Consider the following 26,970-nt stretch of genomic DNA (forward strand, 5'->3'; position numbering starts at 1 on the left):
AGTTGAACCCAGAAGTCACTTGTGGACCAAAGAGCTAAAGTAATAGTCCCAGACACCAGGAGGTCAAGTGTTCTTGCATACACTTACCTTAAGTTCCTGATCTAGCTTGTCTAAACTACTCTGAGATGCACTCCGCTGTTTACTGCCTTCTGTATCCAAACCAGCAACATCCTTGTAAAATACACTTGCTCCTACAACAGAACCACCATCTCTGGTCTTCCCACCAGATAAATTGACTCCAACAGCACACCATAGCTTTTGGGGTTAAGGAAAAAAAGTATTAACTTACTTTCTCTCTGAAAGTGTTTTGAATTTTTCACATTTTCTTTAACAGTCTAATGATTATAAATATAGGTCTTTAATATTTAAAGCATCCAGCCTAAAACTACAAAATAAATATTCAAATCAATAAAAGTAGAATTTAATATTTTTGGTTTACAAAAAACATCCACCCAGATTTTAGGAAGTAGCTCCTTGAACTTCAAAATAAATTTACCTTCATTGATGCATCTTTTTCATCTAGAGGTCTGAGATAGACAGGCACAGGTAAGTTTTTCATTTTATTTTCCCCTTGACCATTGGTTACCTAATAATTGAAGAGGGAGAGAAAGACACATGGGTCAGCCTCATCAAACGCGAATTTAACAGAACCACTGAGATATGGGCAAGCACTGTTGTTGCGTTTTTTTCTCTTTGAAATCAAGTTCAAGTTAATTTTGTCATTCTTAATTAGAAAAATTAGAAAGTCAAAAAGCAATTAGAGAAAATAAGTAAGATGCTATGGGATCTCAGAAGACTAATTCACATGTGTGGGAGTAGCAGTGGGAAGGTGTATGTGTGTGAGGGGGGTTGGCGGGAAGGATGGGGACAGGGAGAGAGGATATTAATGAATGTGTTGCTGAGTCTTTGGTGGTAAGAGAATGTGGAATAGACAGGTAAAGTTCCTGAAGACCTAAACTCAGTATTAAGTCAACATTTTGAAAGGTTCCACGTCAATGGCTTCTTAAAACTTTTAAACAATAGGTGCTTTTTTTCTTTCCTTCAAAAAATGAAATCTTTAAATATTAAATCCAAGCTGGATACTTCGAGTTCCATGCACTGGGCCACCTCCCACTGACCGCCCCCCCCCGCCCCTTCCAGACTCAGGCATTTCTCTGGGCTCCAGGGCTGTGGAAAACAGCCTGACACCCACTATCATCAACACTTCTCTAAGTGGGTGACAACTCCTCTTAGCTTGAAATGAGTGGGTTTGGAGTAGGATTTGCAATTCCTTCATGCCCAGCCATACTCCCATTACTCTGCATTTCCCACTAGATGCTCTTACCAGGTTCACACATTACCTGTTTGTACTTTTGAGGCAGGCTCCAGCCAAAAGCCTGCACTCTACCGTCTTCCTTCTGAACATGTGCCTTTACCTGACGATACTGTTCTCTCTTTTGTTCTCTGCGTGAGGCTAAACTAGCTTCAGTTCTAAAAGGAAAAGAAATTTCCTTTTTAAATTAAGTGAATATAACAGTAGCTCTCCCCCTCAAACAGCAAAAATAAGAAAAATTACATGATTTCAGCTTAGTTTACTTTACACTAAGATTCCTCCTTAAAGTGTTATACCAAACCTGTTCTTAAAGTTATGCAGTGAATACAGTGTCTAAGTTTTAGCAGGTTAGTAAGCAGCGTATTATATTGAATCAGCCATCAAATTTCTATCAGGTTTCAGATTCTGGCTATATGAAAGGGAAAAATTCTTAAGTATTTTTGCTTCCTCCTTTTTTTCTTTTTTCTTTTTGTTCATTTGAAAAAATATATATTGAGAATATTCTAATGCCAGGAAATGTGCTAGAAGTAACTAAAGACCACTAAATAAGACCAATAAATCTTCTTAGGAAGGTAATACTAGTTAACTCTTGGATCTCATTAACTTGTTTCAGAAGACAAATACGCAAACTGATTTGCTAAGCTTTAGAGATGTGAAACAAAATACTATGAAAATAATTTGTATTTCTCTGGGCCATTTAAATTTTTTGTGAGATGATTTGCTGTGTATCTGACAGTTAACAAATCTACCCCTGTGTCAGACACTTTACAGACACTATATAATTTAATCCTAACACCTCTGAGATAGGTTATTATACTCATTCCCCTGGCAAAAAACTGGGGCTCTGAGAGGTTCATGTACCTAATGAGAAGCAGAGTCAGGATAAAAAAAAAACAAGTCCTTCTGACACCAAAGGAAATGTTCAAAGATTTAGGATAAAGGTTTATGTAAGCCCTTAATATTTCTATTAATATTTACCAATATCAGCACAAAGGGAACATTAAAAAAAATAGAAAGTTCCTTCTCTTTATGAAAACAAATGAAATTTTTGTAGGAGGTAATGACTACAAGTAATTTTCTTAAAGATAGCCAAGTTATAGAAATAGTTTATGTATAGATTAACACTTATAGTTGATCTGCTAAGTGGCAAGGACATTGTGAACTGCTAACTTACTGAAGGCATAACAACTAGTTTGGAAAATACTTACTCCTCACTCAGGAAGTCAAAGGCTTTGGACTTATCCCCTGGGAGCTGAGATAAGGTGCTGCTTCTTTTCTTGACAGAAGGAGTAACATGAGAGGTGGGTGCATTATACTTCAGATTAACAGGTGGTTCAGGTTTCTTGGTAGTATTACTTGAGGAGCTGAAAAGTCGGCTAAAACTAAAAAGAAAAAAGTGAGTGTATGTGTCTATATATGTATTACACATGCTGTAAAGAACAATCCATAATTTTCCACAAATTCCAAAGTGCTTTTTTACAAGGCAATTGAGTTAGAAACTGGCCAAAAAATTTTTTTTCATAGTCACACAGAGCAGCCCTAGCAGTAACTCACAGCCAAATACAGCCAAATGCAGCCATTCAGGAAAGAGAAACCACTGCTTAGCATAGGATCCCAGTTCTTTAATTAGCAATTCCCATAACGAAAGGAAGAAGCTCTGAAGTACCGGAACGTCTTGTAACGAAAAAATAAATTAAGGTTGTCCCTTTAGCTAACTCCTACTTGGCATCGTGTTAAGAGTAGTGTTAAACAGCAAGACTATGGCTGCATGGTTTGAACAGGAGCCTAAGACACCAGTTCTAAAAATAGTCACAATAAAGTACAGGAACACATATCTTACACACTTATTAAACTAAATTTAAATAACTATTTTCACATTCACTCAAAAAAAAAATCAATACTTTTATTAAATAGCAGATTCACCAAAAAGGGGAGGTAAGTATTAAGCACACTAAATACATAGTACTTCTGGCACGAACAGAATTCAAGTCCAAAACTGACATACACACACTACTCAAACCCCATAACCTCTAAATTTCTCATCTTTGCTTTGTGAAGTTCCTTACAATCACACAATCAGTGAGTAAGTCCTTAGTAATGGGGACCCAGGTAATTATCAACTCTATGAATAATTCCCCATTATTTTATTTAATTTATTAGAGGTATCCATCAAATGCATAACCCAAAATGATGCAGCTTACGACAGCATTATTTTTGTCCTCAAGAACAGCCTTACCGAGTTGGCACACTATGTATCAAAAAAGAAAAGGTTCAGTTTAGCTATATGTCCCAAATTTAAGAAAAGGAAGAAGGGAGGAAGGGAACTAAGGAAGGGAAGAGGCACCAAATCATTCTTGAAAATAAATTTTGACTGTAATTTTGTCTGAAAGTGCTATCTAACGTCTTCATGTGTTTCAAGATACTTACAACTGCCAGATGCTTGACCTTTTTTTTTCCTGCATGGCTGGATTTTCTCTTGATGCTCTACATTAAAAAAAGAAAGAAAGAAAATGTCTTATCAGTGGTGTTCTAGTTTTCTGAGAACTAAGGACCAAAGAAGTTCATGGGATACAAGTAAAGTCAACAATTAAATTCACTAAGTAGTTACTTTGACCTATCATGCCAGTCAGTCTGCTAAGGCTACAACTAAATTACCACCTCTCCCTCAAAGAGCTCAACCTACTGATAGAGATAAACCTGGTACGTGTGCTGGACAGATAGCCAATATGCCTGAATGTTCCTATTTAAAATTTTTTTATTGAAGACAGAACCTCTACCTCTCTCCTTTTTATCAACAGACTGCCTTGTAAATCCCTGTTTTTACATAAAGGTCTGTTTTGTCTATACTCCCAGCTGTCACAAAGTAGCTTATAATTTTACTGTTTGCGTCATTTTTCACAGGACTAAAGCTTTCTCATCACTGAAAAAAGGAACAGAAAAGGGGATAAACTAGATTGATAGGTAATTCCACAAAACATCAAAACACATGGCGATTCAGTGAGATGGTAGGGGTTCTGCCATCACCATGAGAGCCCCCCTTTCACTTTTTTTTTTAAAAGACTCAATTAAAACATCTTTTAATTCAATGGGAAAAGTGAAAAGTAAGCTAACATTTATTTTCACTTATTGACTACCATTTGGATGCTAGAATTAAAAATAGCAATAAAAAGTGGAGCCTACCTATATACCTCAGTTTTTAAACTATTTATTCATTATCTATTTACTGTTCATTAAATGCTGGAATTAAGAACACATTTCTTAGGACATTAGGTTGTTTTTTTTTTTAATATACAATAAAGATAGATCAGAATACTAATCTCCTTCCTTCTTGGTAGATAAACACAACTATACTTTCAGGAAACTGTACATATTCTATAGAATTCTAGTATAACATTGGAAAAGGATATATAAACTGCTAAATTAATGTAATCATAAGGAAGTAAATGTTGGAGGTCAGAAAATATGTTCATAAACTATGCATTTGTTATGTGTGTACTATTACTGGTCAATCTGATGTGACAGTCCAAACTCAAAAACACGGGCAAAGTGGGGGTTAACTAATTTACACACTTTTCATGAGCTCTTCCTAAATTAAAGGCTTACTGTTACTGAGAGTCTGACCCTCAGAGGCAGCTTTAGAGGTGAGACTTCAGATCTGACAAAGATCTCAATGGAAGTGGCATCTTGCATGAATAGTCAAAAGGGAGGGAAAAGCCAGCAAGAGCATTTTACAGGAAGACACTGAGTAAAAATGATTGTTCCCTATGTGGCACATGAAATTCTTATATTTTCCTGACATTATTGCAAAAGTAATATCAATTTCCATATTCTTCTGAAAAATGAACACCATTCCTACGTAGTAGCAATTGTATTTTAGAGGTTGTGGGAACATTCTCCAACAGCCCTTTACTGGCCCAAAAAGTACACACTTTGATCACAATTCTGTTAGCAATTCCAAGTGTTAATTTAGAAAGTTTCTCCTAGTAACAGAGCAAGGGGCTTGGATCCCAAAGGCAGGGCTCCAATTCTGAATGAAGAAATATTGAAAACTAGGAAACAATACTAGAAAAACACCAGAGGTACTTCTCATACAAACCGAATCATCTCTGTCCATCGAACAGCTTCCTGAAGCTCCATCAATCTCTCTTTATACTGGTTTCTCTCCATTAGAACGCGGGCCATTTCTACTCTAGTAAACCGCTTCCTCTGGGCTGTGGGAATATCACTCTATAATGAAAAGAAGACTACAACTCACTCTGGGAGCCCGTATCTGTTTTGGTGTTATCTCAGAATTAAGCAAAGTCTTCAAGGTTTGAAACATTCCTTACATTCTAATCTAGTGAATCACTTAAAAATGACCTTATAAAAATAAAATCAATAGAGATTTAAATAATTACAACCAAAAAGAGGTAGACAATTTAATTTCTGAATATAAATACAGATATTCGAACATAAAGGAAATACAAATAGCAGTGCAGATTCTGAACTAAAACCAAAAATTAACTGTTATCTAAATATATTTAATATGCTCACCTGGAAATGTTGCTCTAACAATATTATTTTAAATTTATGTTCTATAACAAATGCTAGTCATTCATAAATTAGTTATGTGTTAGTTTTAAAAGGAGTTCATTTATCTCAAACTATCAATCCATATGCCCCTGAGGCCACTGTAAAGCATAAGCTTACTGGCTGGTTACTAAGGTACCCAACTCTAGGAGTCACTAAAACACCAACAGAAATACAAGATAAAGACAATGGTATTAAACAGAATTCTTGTTAGGAAGAATGAGGAACGAGAGTATGGTAAGACCCCAAAAAGGTATGCTCAGGTCAACTTCCTTTTAGTGCTGATTTCTAAAGGAGGAATCTACAGTTAGATTAACTGTAAAGCTTTTGTTTTGCTCAGTGAAGTTGGCACATTTTGGATCGAAGCAGAAAGACTTGGGACGGTAAGAATGAGGCTGAGAGCATTCTCATCCTTTGTCCTGCCACAGAACTTAGCCTCTCCTTTAAATAAAAGCCAAACAACAAATAATTAAAGGAGTTCGCAATACAGAAATCCCAGAACTAGGTAATAACATGGGAAAAACCAGGAGACTTGTATTGGAATGTTCTTATAGACATCATTGTTTGTGGGACTAAGAAGCTGAAAACAACCTAAACATTTATTAGCAGGAAATGACACATAAACTGTAATATATTCATATAATGGGATATTATAAAGCAGTGAACATGAATGACCGGTACTAACTACAATACAGGTGAATATCAAAGACATAACGGAGTAAAAGACACAAGTCTCCCAGACTAAATACCATATAAAATGCAGAAACAATGAAAATTAAACCATACTTTGTATGCATACATGTATGTGATATGATAAAATTATTTTTATTTAAGGTGAGAAAATGATAAACACAGGATTAGTAGATTCCTCTTGAGGGGAGAAGCACAGAGTAGCTCCAAAGTTTGAAAATGTCCTATTTCTCCAGTTGGGTAGTAGATTTATAATGTTAATTTATTATAATGCAACTATTCATAACTTATTATATTACATATATATTTTAATATATCAAATATTATATTAAAAAATCATTGTGCCCAGGACACCCATATAGCTCAAGACTGATACTTAAGTAGCAAACACCTGTTATAAGAAAGATAACCTAGCAACCAACAGAACAGCTGGTATGCTAATAACATTGGCAATTAGCTCATACAGTCATACCTTGGTACTCGTCAGCATCAGAACTCATCAAACCCTGAACTCAATGCATTTCAGCACTCAGTGCTTGCTAGGGACTCATGGCACTTGCTAGGAGTTTTATGAGTCACAATGCCGCCCCAAAAGAGAAAATGCTTCATCGTTCGGTGCTCGTCACGGGTTCAGAACGAATTAATTGAGTACTGAGGTACCACTGTGTTTATTCTTTTGTATTCAAATATGTTGACAACATTATGCGTTAGTGGCCTAGTATTAAATGCTAGACTTCATCTTTTTATGTTTAATGCTTTTAAACAATTTGTATTATTAAGCTTTCATATTTCTAAGTCAAAATATGAAGCCAAACAACAAGAAAAAAAAAAAAAAAACACTAAAAAGTGTCCCAGTTGGTCCATGAACTTGAATATGTGGAACAGGTCAGGGCAGAGTCACAGGGGAAAAATGAGCACATCACATGTCGCTAGAGAGCTCTGCACTTACATGTCACGTGGGAACACGGATATCCTATTCATGACTGAACACGTCTACTGACTTGTTTTTTAAAATCTTTATAATAGTATATCCAAAGCTTAATTAACAAGACTTCCCCCCAAAACTAAAATATCATACAGCAAGAAAGTAAGTCCAAAACCGTAAACCTACATCATCGTCATCTTTTGCTTTTTGCCTTGCATCTTCAGCTTCTGCACGAGCTCTAGCGGGGAAAAAAACAAACATGTTATTTGAGTTGAGTTCCTCTTTTAAAAGAATGAAAGAGTAGGTAAAGAAATTTAACCACCACTAATGATTATTTTCTTGTTTCCAAACAGAATCTTTATTTAGCTGCCTTCATTTAGGGGAAGGTTATCATAGCACTGTACTAAGAAAAAACAAAACAAAAGAGCTATGAAAGGAGGTTAGGTGAAAGAAAATGATGAGGGCTTCTCATTTCCTTATTAGCAATTTTGAACAGTTCTTCTAACTTTTTTCACATCACGACAGACACAAAAAATGCTGCTATTCAGTAAATGGCGGGGCTTGCTCACAACAGAAGCAATCAGACGGGCACGTCAGCCTCCCAGGCAGCTCCTGGCCGCTCTTGGTTTGAGAGGGCCACTGGCATCAGTCTCAGGGTTATCCCTATAACCCTTGGAGGCCCACTGGCAAAGACAGGTTTAGAGTAGCATGGTGAAAGCTTACTTCCTCAGCTCTTCCTCCAGTTCTTTGTTCTTTTCCTCCAGCTTCAGCTTGGCTTGCTTCACAGCCTCCAGCTCCCCTTGCAGCACGTCTTTCTCACAGGTCAGTTCATCCACTTTTGCTATCAAATCGTTCTTCACTACATTCAAAGCATTTCTACGAAACACATGTTTCAAGTGCATCATTACAAACAAATATTCTTTCCATCTTTCAGCTTATTCTCTTGTAGGCTAAAGTAATATACAATCATAAAGCTGAAAAACTGAATCCTTTGAAGGCTTTCTACCTGATGTTGTTTGTAGATAAAGGTAAAAAGAAACAAAGCAACGGTCTGATAGCATCCGTAAGAGTTCTACTGTTAATAAGTTCTGAAGATATTACCTAATCAATAAAGTAAAATTAATCCTCATATTTAACTTTAATAATTAATGAGAAAAATGTCTGAACTAGGAAAAAACCCCTAAGATCTAATTTTTGGGTACAGTGGACACATGACCTCATTACAGATGCACTCTGTTTTGGATATACACAGATGCCCAAAGCTGCTCTGATGTACGTTAACAATGGGCCCTGAAGTTTTCCCTATGACTCAGGACCTACCCCACTAAACAGGACTCCAATGTGTTTGAGGGCCTAGGACTCCACTGACTGCACCTGAGAACCTACAACTATGGCGGAGAACTTGAACGAAATGGGCTGGGTATAGAGCAAAACATTTACGCAGAAATAAAAGAAACACCAGGAAAAGAAGAGGTAAGACTGACATCCTTGGGAAAGAGCAAAACACACACAGGATACATCCAGAATATTAATACTTGTACAGTGGAAAGGAGATGGAAATACCTGCAAACAACTGAGCAATAAAACTACTCATCTGTAAAATTAGGTCCTGTGACCTATTTGCATGTCCGTGTGTGTGTGTGTGTGTACATGCACAAGGCCACACACAGAGAAGGGGAATAAGATGGGGTAGTAAGACAGCATTAGTGCTGTGTTGAAGAAATGTCACTGACTTGGCTAAGAAGAAAATTCAGTATGTTTTCTTCATTGCTAATATTTCTGTATATACTTACTTGGTTTCCAACAGTTGTGTATTTTCTAATATAAGATTCTCAACTTCACGACCCATTCCTAGCAAAGGAAAAAGGATAAAAACTTTGAAAATAAATTTATTAAAAATTATATGAGCTTATAAGCTATAGTTGCAAATGTTATTTTATAAATATTGTATCTCCTTCAGTAATCTGACTTTGTCTATAATTCCATGATCTATCTACTTGAGTGGATTATAAAATTATAATTTTCCATCATAAAACTAAGCTAAAGATTTTGTTAGCCAATTCTTTATAACCATTAGTCTATATTTTCTCAGAGTATTTCAAAAGGATCAAGACTTTTCTGCCAAATATTCTAAAATGTAACAGCATCTGGGGGGGAAAAAGGAACAGCATTAATATGGACCAGAAATCATTTCCAATCACAGACTGGTATTTTAGGCTTTTCCCTAAAAAGTAGGCCTTATTCATAGAGAACAGGCAGAAACAAGGACAGAGAAAGACGAAACCCCAATGCAGATGAAACCTTACCAAAGAAATTATGGTCTTAAAGCCCATGCATTCCATGTAAAGCAAAAACAAAGAACAAGAAATGTTTTCTGTGAGAAACAGCATGAAAATAGGTCGTTAATCTGTAAAGTTTTATGCATGATATGAAAAACACCTGGAATCACAATGCTATGATTTAAATGCAAAATGATGTGCATAAGACAGATATTACAAGGATTTCCTTCATTCATAAGGATGTTCAGATAACTTATACCTAAAAAAATGCTTTACCAATTCTTTTGCATTGTAAAATTGAATATAATGAGATTGAAAACCTCAGATCAATAACATAAGTTCCCTTCAAAGTGTCACATCTGAAATGATATTGTTCAGCTGTCACTTTATAGAATTGTGTTTACCAATTTAATGAGCACTGTGAGGTAGGCAGGTAGAGCATTCAATGTAAGATCCAATGTAGTGATCTTTAGGGAGAAGAAAGCTCTTTAACTTATTACTCATAAGAAACAGAAGAAATAAAAGAACACACTAGGAAATATATTTCAAAAAGTTTCAAAAACAAACAAAAAAAGCAAAGAAAAACAAAACCAAGACTCAATGTTCATTTAACCCTAAGCTAATGTTGGAAAATCACATATAATGGAATAAGTAATATTCATAACCTAGGTAAACAGGAAGAAAATATTTCTAAAGAAAACTACGTAAAAGAGTTAATATATCCCCTTATTTTAAAAAAGGTATTAATTAACATGACTTCAAATATTTCAATAGGAATGCTAAAAATTCAATGCTCAGATATGGACTCATATTTTGTCTGTATTATAATTATCTGAAATATTCTCAAAGACCAGAATACTTCTGCCATAAAGAATTAAATATCAGAAATTGTGCTTATTTAATTATCTATTTAGGTGTTTTCCAAAACTGAAAATAAATAAGCACTAAAAAAGTTTCCATATTCCAATTCCAAAATAAATTTTGGCAAGACACGTTGAAATATTTGCTTTAAACACTAATGTTAACTTTTCAATAAAGCTATAGAATCAGAAGAAATAAAGTTTAGATTTGTTTTTAAAAGTTTATATAATGACTATGTTTGCTATACTCTCAAGCACACAGGGGAGATACGCATAAAAGCTGAAAATATATGCAAGGCACAAAAAAATAGCTGAGCAGGAAAAAAAAAGATGAGAAAGCATTAAATGAGAACAGCAGCCAAGAACACCTAGCTTAAAAAGCAGTATATTAAAGTATTTAAAAGCATACACACCAGAATATTCTCCTGGGTAAGCAGCCCAAGAGAAAAATGAAAGAGAATCTCAATTAGATTGTTTTCAGAATGCGAGATCTACACTCATTCATTTCAAAATGAGAGAGAGGAGACAAAATTGAAAAGATGTGCAGAAACCATCAACTAAATCCAATAAAGTATATTATAAATATGAGAAATTGAGATACATGGGAGTCATATCCTATAATGTAGTTTCTAAAGTTTACACATTCCCAATGAAGAAATCTCTTAAAAATCTAGTTCATAAATTTAATATATCATCAAAAGAACTGTCCAAAATTTTCACTTTGAAATATATCAATAAACACTAACTTGTAGCCAAAAGAGAAACGTAACTGGAAGTGGCCCAACTTCTATTCAAGACTTCAATCAAGCATAAACTTGGCTATAACGTATCTGGAAACTTTACAATTAAAACAAGCAAAAAACCTGCCTGATAGTTTTCAAAATCATAGACATCTCATTTGGATTTTAGCTTTGAATCTCAAGTTAGGTCCATAGGTGGGCTCCTGAATTATCTGTTAATCTCTTGAGAAAGTATGCAGAATTTTATCTAGTTCTATATAGGCACTTTTCCAAAAGTATACTGATCTCTTATGAATTCTCCAGTAAAGAAGTTTTAACTCCAAAAGAGTCACAGACTTAGAGGTGAAACAAAACCGTTCGAACTATGTAGTTCGAATCCATTCACTTAGTTTTGTGCAATGTACCAAAGACTCAACAGCGAGCGAGCAAAAGACATAGTTGACTTGGGCACACTGAGTTGCAGTCTATTCAAATAGACAGGTACATAAAAAAAATTACAGTAAAGTATGAAGAGTGGCATAATAGACAGAATGCAGTGCTATGGACATACATTTCAGGGACAACTAAGCCTTAACTAGAGGATCAAGATAGACTTCCTAGAGGAGGATGGGCCATTTAAGCAGAGGCAAGATGGAGGCAGGTGTGCGTATATTTTCTTTTCTAAAGAGAGGGAGCAAACAATTCTTTGTGATTGGTTGTGAGGAAAGAAGGAGAGATCTAGAATGGAGAACTGCCTGGATGGTGAGGTCATTCATTCATTCAGGTACTACAAGTTGGTACAGAAGACCCTTGGGGGACAGAACAATACAGAAGATGAAGAACTGAATTTTAAACATATCAAGTGTAAAGCTCTAGAATCATCCTAGAGCTGCCTATGGGCTGTTTGAAAGTAATAGTCTGGGGCTCTAGAAAAAGATCTTGGATGGAGATGAAAACTATGGAACAATAGTTTCATAAAACTTACGGTTTCTTAGCCATAAAAGCCAAGAAACAACAAGAAGAGCACATAAGATCTCCCAAAGAAGCAGCCCTGGAACAAGAATACTGATACCTGAAAGATAGGTAGAGGAGAGGAGCCTGCAAACCTAAAAAGAAATAGTCTAAGAAGCCTAAAAAGAAATAAGTCAGAGGCAGAAAAGAATGCAGGAAAGTCTTGTATCACAAAAACCCAGCAAAGACAGTTTTAAGGACATGTGAAATAACTGAGAAGGAACCACTGGATACAGCAAACAAGAAGGCTGTTTCAGGCAAGGTGAGTGTAGGGTAGAATGCCCACTCAGGTAGGCTGCACTCAGCTGAGATGCAAGTGGGACTTGGGAAAACTTGCCAGTTAAAAGTAGCCACACTTCTAAGAAGCCTGTTTTTCTTTCTCTCTAAGAAACTGTCAACATCTTTTTTTTTTTTAATATTTTATTTATTTACTTTTAGAGAGGGGGAAGGGAGAAAGAAAGAGAGGGAGAGAAACATCAGTGTATGAGAGACACATCAATCAGTTGCCTCTCACACGCCCCCAACCAGGGACCTAGCCCACAGTCCAGACAAGTGCCCTGACAGGGAATCTCATCAGCCACCTTTCGGTTCGCAGGCTGGTGCTCAATCCACTGAGCCACACCAGCCAGGGCCTGTTTTGTTCACTGATGTAGCACAGCATCTAGAGTTGTACCAAGCACCTAACAGACACCTCATCGGTACTGCTGCATAAAAACATGACAAGAAATGGGAGAAGAGTGAGTGATAAGGGTGGGTAGCTACTGAAGCTAGAGGAGGGCAGTATTTTTTTTTTATTTTAAAAATAATTTTATTTATTTATTTTTTAGAGAGAGGGGAAAGGAGGAAGAGAGAGAGGGAGAGAAACATTGATGTGAGAGAGAAACATCAATTGATTGCCCCTCACATGCTCCCAACAGGGGACCTGGCCTGCAACCCAGGCACGTGCCCTGACTGGGAATCAACTGGTGACCACTCAGTTTGCAGGACCATGGCCAACCCACTGAGCCACACCAGTCAGGTATTTTTATTTTTAAATGGTTAAGACCTGAACATGTTTAAATAACAATAGAAAGAAGTTAATAAAGATGGAGAAGTAGAAAATATAGAATATAATCAAGAGAAAGAAAATCCCAACATAAGGATGCATAAAAGTATGATTTCTAAGTTCTAGAATGTGGTCATGGGGAACAGCTGACTAAAGTGAATGGAAAAAGGGATCTATGAAAATAAGAAAGTTACGGGATGAGATACCAATCAAGATAAAGGTCAAATTGTGAAGGGTTATCTCTTTTAAATTATTAAAGTCAGAAAAAAGTAATAAGCACTGAGTACATGTATAATGATCAGAAAAATTTTATATCCTTGAACAAGAGATGTTTTATAATAATATGGTAATTAGAAAAATGAAAAATGAATTATAGAAATGGGTCATGTACTTATTTATCAACCCAAGTCCAATTAATGAACCTTGGGAAACAATTCTGTTAGTTAGCTATATTCCATTTAGTGAGTATTAGACCTCAATTGCTGTCACTGAACTGCACAGAAGAGAAGCCAAGGACAAATAAGTGCCTTGGAAATTTCATTTACTATCATCTTTGACCAAAAGTGTTTATGTAGGCATAAGTTGCTACACTTATGGAAATACTTTAAAATCTTCTAATTTAAAACATTCTATAAATAAATATATCAATATCTGCAAAAGTAAAAAGGTAGTAGTTTACAGTCTATTTCCTATTTTCAAAGTGGAAAGGAAACCACAGTATCAGAATTTTGCTTTTAATCTATTTATTATGCTTAATTTTTTTACTTAAAGATGAAAGGAAAGATAAAAGTTTTTAGAAAATCCTTGATTTAAAAGACCACAATTATTTCTAAGTACTATGTGACTTCTTAACTCTTTACAAAAAAAAAAAAAAGTTTGGCCTAATATTCAAAAATTAAGATTACTCAATGTAGGACTATGAGGCAGCAGAGTAAACAAACATTAAAAAGTATTTCATTCTAGTTAAATTCAATGGGGCAGCATGAAGGACACTTTGTCAGTGACGTACATGACTCTGGTGGTGGTTACACAACTCTATGCATTTGTCAAAACTCAAAATATTCACCACAGAGTGAATTTTACTATGTATAAATTTGAATCTAAATTTAAACATTTAAAAATTATCTTTTCTAGCATTTTTTACATCTGCCCCTCAATTTTGCCAGGGAGTCAGTTCCCTAAACCAACTGAACCCCCCTTTTTTTTTTTTTACAGATTTTATTTATTTTTAGACAGAGGGGAAGGAAGGGAGAAAGTGAGGGAGAGAAACATCAATGCGTGGTTGACTCTCGCATGCCCCCAACAGGGGACCTGGCCTGCAACCCAGGCATATGCCCTGACTGGGAATTGAGCTGGTGACCCTTTGGTTCACAGGCTGGCATTCATCCACTGAGCCACACCAGTCAGGGTTAAATCAGTCAAATCTTAAAGGAACTTTTCATGTATAATTTAATGTTAAATAAAGTTAAAACATAAATTTAAATGTAAAAATTGGGTATTCTTTATGAATTAATCCTTTGGCCCTCTTTGAGAAATGTAAACTCATTCAATTCCAATGTTTTACTTCACTTAGACTCTAAAAATGGGAGTCCATGTCTAACACAGAATGCATTTCCTTATATACTTTCAATCTCTCTTTCTAGATAGACTGGAAGCACTGTTTATACAGAACTTAATGTTTCCTTCAGAAAAATACTTCAAACTGTCAAGGACATAACTGGTAATCAATAATTTAACATAGAGGCATAGATTTTTAAAAATACTATAAGGTTTTCAATTTCTGTAAGGTCTTAAGTTGTAAGAAAAGGTACACCAAAGCCATTTGACATGGGTCAGAATCATGTAATTATTGTAGAAAAGACCTTTAGAGATGACCTAGAACAGGAGTTAGCAAGCTTTTTCTGTACAGGGTCAGATGGTGAATATTTTAAGCTTTTTAAGCCATATGATCTCTGCTGCAGATAGTTGTCTTTTGTTGTAGTGCAGAAGCAACTATAGACAATAAACAAATAAGTGTGACCTTGTTCCAATAAAACTTCATTCACACACATAAGAAAGAGGTAAGCTGGATTTGGTCCATGAGCTGCAGTTTGCCCAATTCCTGAAATAAAAGTCCAACCTCTTGCTTTTATAAACAAAGAAACTAAGGCCCAGAGGTTAAGTTGTCTGGCAAAGGTCACCAGATAAATAGAAGAGCCACTGTACTATTCTTTTTAAACCAGGTGTTCTTCAGCAACACACATTCTAAAATTATTACATTTCCCATAGCTGAAACAGAACACTCAGGGAAATCTCAGAAAAATCAAGTGTTTAATTTCATATTTAATTAAGGTCAACTTTTTTTTTTAATTTCAGAGAGAGGAAAGGGGGGGAGGGAGAGAGGGAAGAGGAGGGAAATGTTGGGGGGAGGGGGAGTAGCAGCTGAGGGGAGTGGGGAGGGTTGGAAGGACAGAGAGAAAGAGAGACAGAAAGAGACAGACAGACATTGGCTGCCTCCTGCATATGTCCAGACCAGGGATCAAACCCACAACCTAAGCATGTGCCCTGACTGGGAATCAAACCTGCAACCCTTCAGTTTATAGGCCAACACTCCAAACAACCAAGCCACACTGTCCAGGGCAAGGTCAACAAAATTTAATGAAACCTATCTGAGCCAGGAACTAATTATCCATAAATCTATACCTTTACATACACACATTACTGTGTTCCTTATGTGTAATACTGTCTCAAAAAACAAGTGTACTATATATGAATTCAAAATACAAATTTAAGTGCAATTCAATTTTAGGCATATCCATATGCAAAGATGCTTTCATTTAAAACCTTCATGATCTCAAAGAATATATTCCTATTAATTATCTAAGGTGCAATAACTCTGCACCACTAAGCAGTTACAGACGTTGTAAAGGAATTTTCAATTAAATCATTAAAAAATCTATTTTTAAAGCAGTATGATACTTCTTCAGATAAGCTATCATACCTAATAAGTCTGCTCCTTCATCCACATCTCCAATTAGGCCTGAGCCAGCTGAAGACAGTTCTTCAAAGAGAGATTCTGTGTTGCGATCAAAAGCTTTGTTCTCTATGCCTTTGGTAGGAGTGCTATGTAACAAAAATAACAAAACCAAATCAATAAATACTACGAAGACTTTAACAGTGCTAATGAATACAATAGACTAAGTTACATAGACATTTTTTAGCCTATAATTTACAAGTAATACAAAATGTGATTTAAAAGATATTTCAAAGGTTTCCTAAGAAATTCCCATTACAATCCACAGAGATAACTAGTGAAGAAAACCATGTTCTCGCAGTGAGGCTGCAGCACACACGATGGCCAAGTAACAGAGCACAACTCTGTTCTGATTCAAGCAACCTAAGTGCTTTGCGTATATTATTTTGGTGAAGCCTCACATATACTCTAAAAAGTAGGTGTTGCTATTATCTCAGTTTTGCAGAAGAGGAAACAAAAGAGGTTGAGAAATTTGCCAAGATCATCCAGCATATGAATGAAGGAGACAGGAGTCAAACGCAGGCAGTCTGGCTTCAGAATCCATGGTCTTAACTACCATGTTCTATGTTGCCTGGGTATAAACTGGCATGGCTGTTCTAGTTTTGTTAAAATGCAACTACCTGTTCCCATTGAGCCAAGAATTTGATGTCAAGAAAATATCCCATATTTCCTATAAAAACCCTGTCGCAAGCGGGATCGTCAGAGCAGCACTTTTATCGGAGCAAAAAGCTAAAGCAACCTAAGTTCATAGGGTGCAGGTGAAATAAGTTATGGATATATATAAAGTTAAAAACATTAAAATAGAGCTTTATAAACTAAAAAAATATACTATATGGAGCTATTTAAAAAAAACAAATGCCAAAACAATATGTATAATGTAATCCTTTTTTGCAGGAATGGAAGGAAATGGGAAAATACATGTATGTTTGCATATTATAGTAACAGAAAAGAATCTATGCAGGATTTCCAATTAAACATGGTGAACTGAACTGAGTCATTTATCACCCAATAATTCAAAAGGTAACTGAAGTCACAGTGGAGGAATTAAAAAGGGACCCACAGGACATAGGGAATAGAAAAATCAACTAGAGCAGATGAAACGTGAACAAAATTCTTTAAGACGGAAAACAGATGGGCAAAGAACAGAAACTGATTTAACAGACAAGAGAAAACTGCCCAAGCCAGCGGGGTTTAGGGAGGATATGCGTACGCTGCCAGAAGCCCTGTAAGGCCCAGGAATGACGGGACCAGCAATCCGCAGAGAGGAGCGCGCAAGGGGGAACATGAAACAGAAGGGTGGGGTGAAAAACGACACAAGCGCAGTATGAGGCCTAGGTCAGACCTCACTTCTAGCAGCACAGCTCCCTGAATAATGGAAGCCAAGTTTAAATGTTACAGGCAGGAAATGGAGAACAAGTCATTAAGTGTGAGCAAAACAGACACAGAGCATCAGACAATGAATTATGTAAAATAATGATGATGGTAATACTAACATTTATTGAACTGGGCTCTTTGCCAGTAATTTAACATATATTAATCCATTCACTTCTCACAACTATCTGAGATATTATTATAAAGTCCTTTTATGAATGACAAAACTTACCTCAGATTCAAATCCAAGGCAGGATTTGAACCCACACAGTCTTTTCCTAGGCTTATGCTTTTAACCACTACTGCATACTGTACAATATCTAGCAGTAATCAATAAAGAGCATGTATTTTTAATGGTCATTATTAAAGGATAAAATTTATGGAAGAAATTAAAAGGCAGTAGCTCCTGTCTGACATCCTTGAACACCATCTATTTCAGATGACCTTGATTAAGATGATATATAACCATTTTCCTCCTACCACTAAACACCCTCCCCATGTAATATGAGATGAATTTCTTCCAATAATGAGACAATTACATTTCTGAAGGGAGTACATTCTCTTCTTCCTGATCTGGGGGAAGGAACAAAGTTTGCTCTAATTGTTAATTCCCCCACTCCTGCTTCTATATTTCCTTAAGTTTCAGAAAGTATGGGATATTCTTTGTCTTTTTTCCCCTGCCCTTCCACATGCTCCTAATACCAGATTCTGCAAAGGCAACATCTCATAAAATACTTAAACCATATACAATGTCCAGTTTCAAAAACAGAAATACCAACATTTCTTCAGCAAAACATTTAAATGCATTTTGTCTGGTCAGAGACCAAAGAACACTAGCATACTTCTGCGAGAGGGAAAAGAAGAGTGAAATGTCTTAATCTGACATTTACAGCACCTTGATCCTTTATATCCACTGAGATCTTTGTCCATATCCAACTCAGGAGTGGATTCGATGATCGCTTGAACTTCTGATTTCTCTTCATTTTCTGCAGAACCTTACAAAAGGACAAGATGATATAAATAATGAATATATTACACACTATCCCTAATACGAAAATCCTGCTGCCGTCTATGGTTGTAAATACATCATTTGATCATAAAAAAAATTTTACAGAGTGGATCTAGGAAACACAGTGTAAGGCAATGTGTCATATATTTAGTTAACAGTTAATATCAGAAACTAATAAATAATCAAAATTTTTATTTCTATTTCTTGGGACACAGTGGAGCATATCCTAGGCCAGAACTCCTTGTTTTCATTCCTATTTAAGGGGTGTAATACAGAGAAACTCAAGACTAATGATCTGAGGCAGGGACAGAAAAACAGTATCCTCCTATCTTTCAGGCTCTTCAGCTGCCCACATTTTTTTCTTCAAAACTTTATTTAATCATCACCTCTTTAAGCTTACTTATAATTGAGTATAATGAATTAATTTATCTATTTTATAAATCTAAAGCACCAACAACCCAATGATCAATTTTCTCAAATCCACAACATCTGGATTTATTGAATACTCTGCCAGTAAGAAAAGAACAAGAGTCTCATACCTGTTGATACATTTCTAGTTTCTTGGGCTACCTGTACTTCAATATGCTTGCTTATCTCTGATTTATTTGGTGTATCTGCAACCTTCACAAATCCTTCAGTGTCTTCCTTTAAGGGAGTATCAGTAGGAAGTGCTGCTACATCTGAAGCAGCTGTTGATGCTGGAGTGGTAGCTTTAGATCCTCCTTGGCTAACATCAGAAAGTTCATCCTACAAATAAAAATAATTACAGAAAAATTTTTAAATAAATTTTTAAATTTTTAAAAATGGCTTAAGAAATAAACTTGCTGAGAGAAAATCCTATTAAAAAACAGTAATAAGCCCTGGTTGGTGTGGCTCAGTGGACTGAGCGCTGGCCTGAGAACCAAAGGGTCGCTGGTTTGATTCCCAGTCAGGGCCCATGCCTGGGTTGCAGGCCAGGTCCCCAGTAGGGGGCACTCAAGAAGCAACCACACATTGATGTTTCTCTCCTCTTTCTCCCTCCCTTCCCCTCTGTCTAAAAATAAATAAATAAAATCTTAAAAAAAAACAAAACAGTAACAAAGAGTTGCTGTGGGGGGGATGGAGGGGGCCCTTAATATATGGTGACAGAAGATGGTTTAACTTAGGGTGTTAGGCACACAGGGCAATATACAGATTTCATATGATAAAAATGTATACTTGAAAGCTATATGATCCTATCAAGCAATGTCACCTCAATAAATTTAATATTTTTTTTAAAAAGTCACTGATTAACAAGGAAACCAATGAATAATCTCCACACACTATTCACATAATTGGGAAATATTTAAGTAAATCATATTTTTCCAGACATATATATGAGATTCTTCTAAACAGAAAATTTAAAGATAGAAGTAGATTGGTAGTACTAGCAATAACATTACACCTTACTGTCAACATTAGAGTTTTTAATGGCAGTTGTAATAATGTACAATTATTTGATAATAAAAACCGGTTTCAAAACATACAATATGTACTGTGTAGTAGTTTCTCTAAAACAGCAGTGGAATAACAAGATTCTCCAATCTTAGGATAGAGTTTTGTAAACAGTGTTCTTAAAACGTCCTGCACATAGATCGTTTGAAGTGCTTATTAAAGGGAAGATTTTATGTCTAGCTCCAGACTTTATGCAATGAGATCAGGTATTCTACATTTTAGCCAGCAACCGGTATGATTTATATACTTGTTACAATTTGGTAACAACTACTCTAGAGTCCACAGATAGTTTTCAAAAACAACATGCCCAGATTGAGGTTTTATACAAAAATTTGTGAACCACACATTTTTCTGGTTAAAGAATCTACATCTTTTACCAGATTTTTAAAGGGGTTTGTGACTCCGTAATAATTAAAACAGCTGTCCACTGAAGCAGTTCTTTTAAAGCAAAGTAGCCAGGTCTTAACTAAAGAGAACCTGAAAAAAGTTTACTACTAGTAATAATAATAAAAATTAGGGTCAATTTACTGAATATACCCTTCACTAAATGTATGACTTTAGGTAAGTTGTGTATTCTTTCTATACCTATGTTTTCTCATCTGTAAAACAGAAATAACAGTACTTAATTCATAAAATGTTCTCTATATGAATACCATTTTAAAATGTTCACTGGTGTAATCATAACAATACACCCATTGAGCACAACTGTGAAAATCTGAAGAGCATGCTTTTGGCCTAAAAGGGTGGCAGAAAATATATTATGTATGTATGTATGTGTGTATGTAAACATATTAAGTTGTGCTGCAGGATTATTAGTGATTTTCATTTCCCTTTTTAAAATTCTGTCTTTAACTTCTAAAGAACATCATTAAAAATACATTGTAGTTACAAAAACGATAGAATTCAAGAAAAAAAAAAACCCATAACACTATACCAATCAAAATTACATACACACTCCATGGAGAGATTTATGTTATCTTAGGTGCTGAAAAGAAGCTGTTCAAATTCAAATTACAAAAAAAAACCACTCAAAATGTCTTAGGAGAAGACATTTTGTAGTTACACAGCTGCATGTGCCATGATGGACAGCAAATATAGGAGAGCAATCACACTTGGAGGACTTGACTTTATCACCCAAACTCTTGGTTTTATAAACATTAGAAGGTCTTTATCTCCATTATCTTCTCTCAATATTAATTTACTTTCATTCATTTTGATGTAGCACAAATTCCACTACCAAGATGGGCTGAACAAATATAAAATCAATTGCCAGATGAGAACATAGGTTATGCAAAAGGAATTATATTTACTATGCAAATAGAGAGAGTTCTTTATCCTTTCCCTTCAAGAGTTTCAGCCACAATTCCACTCCCAGGCTTTGGGGCTGCGATGTGGGAGGGTGGGGAGAATTGGTTTTGTTTTTAAAGGATGAGAACAATGAGAACCATAGACAGTCACGGAATGTGAATGCTGCACCCAGCAAGGAGTTACTCATTAAGAGTCTTGAATACCTTGGCTCTCCTGGTGGGCTTGAGCTTTTTACACATGGACAAAACCAAACTCAAGTGTTTGCTGAAGACCTTCATCCTATCAATGCTCAATTCTCAATATTTGACAGTTTCTATTGTTCTTGGACTTGTACAATAGTTGGTCAGCTACTGATTATTTTGTTGTTGCTCATGATCATTTTAAGAAGCATATATCTATGACAGATATTGATCCATTTACCAAAAACAAATCTGAGTCTGAATCTAGCAAAAGAAAACTAAACCCGTTTATCCGCGTTAGCATATAATAGTTAAAAGGAATTTTCAGTGACATAGGAAAATGCTTATATTTTAAACTGGAAAAAATGTATATTTAAAAAAATAATCAGAGATGTGTGTATGTTGTCATTTGTAACAGCAAAAAATAACGGAAAACCACTTAAATGATCCAAAATAGGGAATTAAGCAAATTATAGTACATTCACAAAACAGAAATACAATGCAGCAGTTAAAAACTGTGGCTCAGTTTGGTTGGGCATTGTCCTGCAAAGCAAAAGGTTGCTAGTTTGATTTCTGATCAGGGCACATACCTGGGTTGTGGGTTCAGTCTGCGGTCCAGGCACGTGTAAAAGGCAATAACCAATGAATGTTTCTTTCCCTCTCTTTCTCCCTCCCTTCCCCTCTCTCTAAAAATAAACAAAATCTTAAAAAAAAAACCAACAACAACAACAACAAAATAAACCCCACCTGTGTTGCAGAAGAGTATTAGTGAGGTGGAAAATATTAAAAATATTTTACAAAGAGTTGGGGGATTAAAAAGTTTATATAATGTAATTAAAACAATAGGTGGCTGGAAAAAATTCTGTTAGGACATATCTGACAATTTTAATAGTGCCACTGGGTAGTAGAATAAGTGATTTTTGCTTTTTCTTTGCCCTTGTTAGCACTTATATGTTTTTCAAATAGAAAAAGTTATAAAAATTGGAATATAAATCTTTATATAGTAGGGTCTCAAAAAATTTTCAGTAGTGATCAGACAGTAAAAATTCGTTCCTGCTTATAATACATTTCTGTTTTCAACTTTTTTAACAGGCATGTGCTACTTTTATAAGGAAGAAAAGTAAATAGGTTCTAAATAAATTTGAATTAGTATAACTAGATGAAATTATCTTTCATCTTGAAAGTTTTGGGAAAAAGAAAACCATTCAGCTATTTATGAATGACAAGCTATCCATTCATTATTGCTTGTGTTTAAGATAATTTCATTTATCTGTTGTGTCAAGTGCAATATTAACCATATGCTAATAATGTCAGCCAAACTGTACGACCAACTATTTTCTTCTGTGCATGTCCAATACTGGGCTGATATCCAATGAGAAGAGAAGACAAACCAAAGAAATAAGTAGTTCAATTCTCTATCACCTCTTCCCTTCTTAATATGAAAAGGCAAAATTGCTGACTATTTCCTTGACCTGGTAACTATGTACCTAATGTAGTATCTGATAAAAATTCACTGATTAAGCAAATTAGCTTGTTTGGAGTTGTGTCAGAAAAAATATCAGTAACATTTCTGGAGCCAAAGGGGCTTATATATAATAAAGACAACCAGAAGCCACCCTGAGTACCACTCTCTTGGTCTTTGCTTTGATGTGTACTCTATTAAAAAAAATAAAAGCGGTATTATGTTGGCTAACCTAACAGCATAACAATATGGTTAATTCACATTCATGTTATCATATATACAAATTCCCATTCTTTGAAGACTTAAAATATAAAGTACAGCCCTGGCTGGTGTGGCTCAGGTGGGTGGAGCGTCATCCCATAAACAAAAAGGTTGGGGGTTCAATTCCCAGGCAGGGCACAAGCCTGAGTTGTGTTTTCAGTCCCCAGTTGGGGTACATACGAGAGGAAAACTGACTGATGTTTCTCTTTCACACAGATGTTTCTCTCCTCTCTTTCTCCAAAATCAATAAGCTTGTCCTCAGGTGAGGATAAATATATATGTAACATTTGAAAATTAATGTAAAATAAACAGTCCATGTTCTTGATGAAGTGTTGATGAACAATTAAATCCACTTAGACTATGGATTCCGAAAGCCCTAGAGAATATGAAGTTTGTCTACACTGAGAAAATAATATGGGTTTAAAGCACTCTGAAAAATAATTAACTTAAGGAAATTAGTTCCTCTTATTCCTTATTCCCTCCATCCCAACGTCTAGTTATTTTTACCATGTAAAAAAATGACAGCAATTACAGTTCACAATTTGAACAGTAAAAGCCCTCCTCCCCAGGTCTTTTTGTGGACCTGGAAGTATGACACTAGCTAAAACAGGAGAGGGGCTGTGACTGTGAGCCTAGAAGAGGAAAGAAATCTCCAGATTTAGGGTTACAAGGGGGTGGGAAGTTACGATCTGTTTGGAAGAATGTAATGTTTTACATTTGTCCTGTGCTGTCCAAACAACATGAAATGTATTTATCTGAAGCTTATTTCCCTTTTATACTTGTATCACATAAAAATATTTTCACTTATTAGAATAGCTCACTGCGTGGGCTGTACTTCTGACAAGTGTATCCCAGGGATAGAGCTTAATAGCTGAGGAGGGAAAAGCTCTGAATTTTAGAGGGCAGTTTTCAAAAGATCTATTTCTCCTTGGTCTCCCAGGCAGGTGACATAAAGCTTCTAAAATTAGCAGGAAAGTACTGAGATGGGAAGCCTCTGCTACAGTGTTTGGCCAGGGGTGCAATGTTCTTATATTCTATCTCCTATGGAAGGAATTATGAAATTCAGTCATTAACAATGTCTCCAACTAATGACAGAATGGACAAATGCAAGCCTAAATATTAGCCTGTTAAAAGATTAAATATATATATCATTTTTAGTCAACAGTAGGTTCATAAGATGCCATGTGCAAAATGAAGGAAAATTCTTGCTAGGACCTAAGTGGAAACTGGAAGCATTTATATGCATTTTTCAATATAATGTTATAGGGGAGTTGCATGCTATGATTTTACATTTAATTGGTGGCTTCTGGACACCTCCAATTCCTATTTTATCCCAGTCATATGCCAGGTTGTACTGCTTTGGCTAACAGCCGTGACTACAAATGCCATTTTATTTATCTGAACACCAACAATCTATCAATTGCAATTGCCAGATGTCATTAAGATATCCTCTTCAATGGCACATGTGGGTATCACACATGGAGAGTTATGTGGTTGTCAAAATCTCCGATAAATGTACTTATTTTATAACCCCATTCCCCTCTGCAGTCTTTAAATAACTCTTACATTGTTGGCTGTGCATGGCACCAGAGAATGCCCACAAAACGCAGGAACCTGATTTGGAATCCCAGTGCTTAACTACAAAGGAATGGCAATCCTATGCATGTTTAAGTTGTACATTAGAAAAAATTGGTGTCATTCAAAGATGATATATAAATAGGCAACAAGCGTATGAAAAGATGCTCCATTATCACTAATCATCAGAAAAATGTAAATCAAAACAGTGAGATATCATCATACCCATGTTCATAGCAGCACTATTTACAATAGCTAAAAGGTGGAAGCAACTCAAGTGTCCAGTGACAGGTGAATGAATAAACAAAATGTATTATGTATATACAGTGGAATACTAGTCAGCCTTAAAAAGGAAGGCAATGCAGGGAGCATTTGAGATCTTAATGCCTCTTACTGGCACTGTCACAGACCTGCCTGCTGAAGGGCTTCCATGGACCTGGGTTAACCCTGTCCAAGTGGGCTGGAGATATTTTATTTGTCTTTACACCCCCAGTGCCCAGGATGTGAAGCCTGTGATGAAGTAGGCTCTTCACAGATATTTGTGGTACGAAGCTGAATGGTGCTCTGATTGGGGCTAAAAAAAGCTGTTTAAGTAGGAAGGAAGCCCATGGTAAAGACAGGGGCTGTCTCCCGGAGACATAAAAAGTATGCACATTCTGTCCTGAGAAAGATATTTGTGCAAAGCCTACTAGTTTTCTCACCTAGAGCTGTATAAACGTAAATAGGCTGCCCTTCTACATGATTTACTATATTTTCTCTCCCTTATTTCAAAAAGCTGACTTCAGAGGAGTAGTAAATTATAAATTGCAGTAGAGCCCTGGTCATCACTGTAGAGGAAATAACTTTCTTTTCTATTTCAGTGAATAACCTCAGTAGTCTTCTAAACTGAACACTTGATGTCTTGAGAATACCAGTTGAGGAATAACCAATGGTCAATCACTTTCACGTACTTTTTGCAAAATGTTTTTTGAAACACCATTCTCACCCCTGTTCTCCAGCCCTCAGAGATTCAAGACTACTCCTGACTTGGCAAGAGGTAAAGATTATAAGAGAAAAATATCATGTACTGCCTAAATGTTAGCATATTTCTAAGTATCTTTGGCTTATACTATCACAGGATGACAAGATCCATCTTTCTATGATCTACTACGTTAAAATGGGTTGGGTTTGGGGTTTTTTTGACATAAAATCACTTCCTTTAAGCCTCTCGTTTAAGCAATATTGTGTATCAGAAGTTGCCACATGAATCATGTTTTACCTTATATTTTATCAATAAGCAGCCATCATTTAATCCTTTTTTCTATTCAGACAACTCTATGACACCTTCCTGAAATTTATTCTAATCATCTTGATTATTTAACATACTAAATATTCTAGTTTAGTGCTCACTTTGGCAGCACATATATGAAATTCCAGTTTAGCATACATGAAAATGTTTAATATACGTTCCTTCCCCCCGCCCCGATTCAAATCCTTAAATACAAAACATCTATTTATGCATTCTTTATTCCTGTCTGCACACTTGCCCTTTAACACCAAAGCAACTTCAAGTTTTAAATATTCTTGGTCTGGAAATTAATGAAAGTCTTTTTGAAAGCCTAAAATTCAGGTGTTGGTTCTCTGATAATTCTCTCAAAAAAAACAAAAACAAAAACATAGCAAGACATGATCTACTTTACAGAGACTGGATTGCCTCTCCCTTAATGTTTGTTTACATGACCTTTGATTTTGGATTCTCATCATCTTTAACCGTTTTCAATTATTAATTTAATCAAAAGGTTAAAAAAATGGGTGGCTCACTATAAAAATGAAAAGATTATGAACTTACACTTTTAAATGAAAAACAAAAAGCAAGCTACAGAAAAATACTTAAAAAGTAAACCCATTTATCTTCCAAAGACATTATTAA

The 26,970-nt window shown here is 35.6% G+C and overlaps 1 protein-coding gene across 5 annotated transcripts in view; it reads right to left on the bottom strand.

Moving 5' to 3' along the window:
* Positions 1-26,970, bottom strand: part of SPAG9 (sperm associated antigen 9) — a 112,090-nt gene that overhangs the window by 23,774 nt on the left and 61,346 nt on the right. For all 5 annotated transcript variants that reach the window (XM_054585411.1, XM_054585412.1, XM_054585415.1 and 2 more), the window contains 12 exons: positions 19,343-19,550; positions 18,690-18,789; positions 16,391-16,512; positions 9,290-9,347; positions 8,220-8,372; positions 7,683-7,734; positions 5,409-5,539; positions 3,740-3,796; positions 2,521-2,694; positions 1,341-1,470; positions 497-586; positions 88-255 (listed from right to left, as the gene is read on the bottom strand). In XM_054585411.1, coding sequence (XP_054441386.1) covers positions 88-255; positions 497-586; positions 1,341-1,470; positions 2,521-2,694; positions 3,740-3,796; positions 5,409-5,539; positions 7,683-7,734; positions 8,220-8,372; positions 9,290-9,347; positions 16,391-16,512; positions 18,690-18,789; positions 19,343-19,550 — 1,443 coding nt within the window. The remainder of the gene's footprint in view (positions 1-87; positions 256-496; positions 587-1,340; positions 1,471-2,520; positions 2,695-3,739; positions 3,797-5,408; positions 5,540-7,682; positions 7,735-8,219; positions 8,373-9,289; positions 9,348-16,390; positions 16,513-18,689; positions 18,790-19,342; positions 19,551-26,970) is intronic.

The sequence above is a fragment of the Pteronotus mesoamericanus genome, unplaced genomic scaffold, assembly GCF_021234165.1.
Source record: "Pteronotus mesoamericanus isolate MK-2021 breed Mesoamerican mustached bat unplaced genomic scaffold, CSHL_Meso_final contig_84, whole genome shotgun sequence".
Classification (NCBI taxonomy): Eukaryota; Metazoa; Chordata; class Mammalia; order Chiroptera; family Mormoopidae; genus Pteronotus; species Pteronotus mesoamericanus.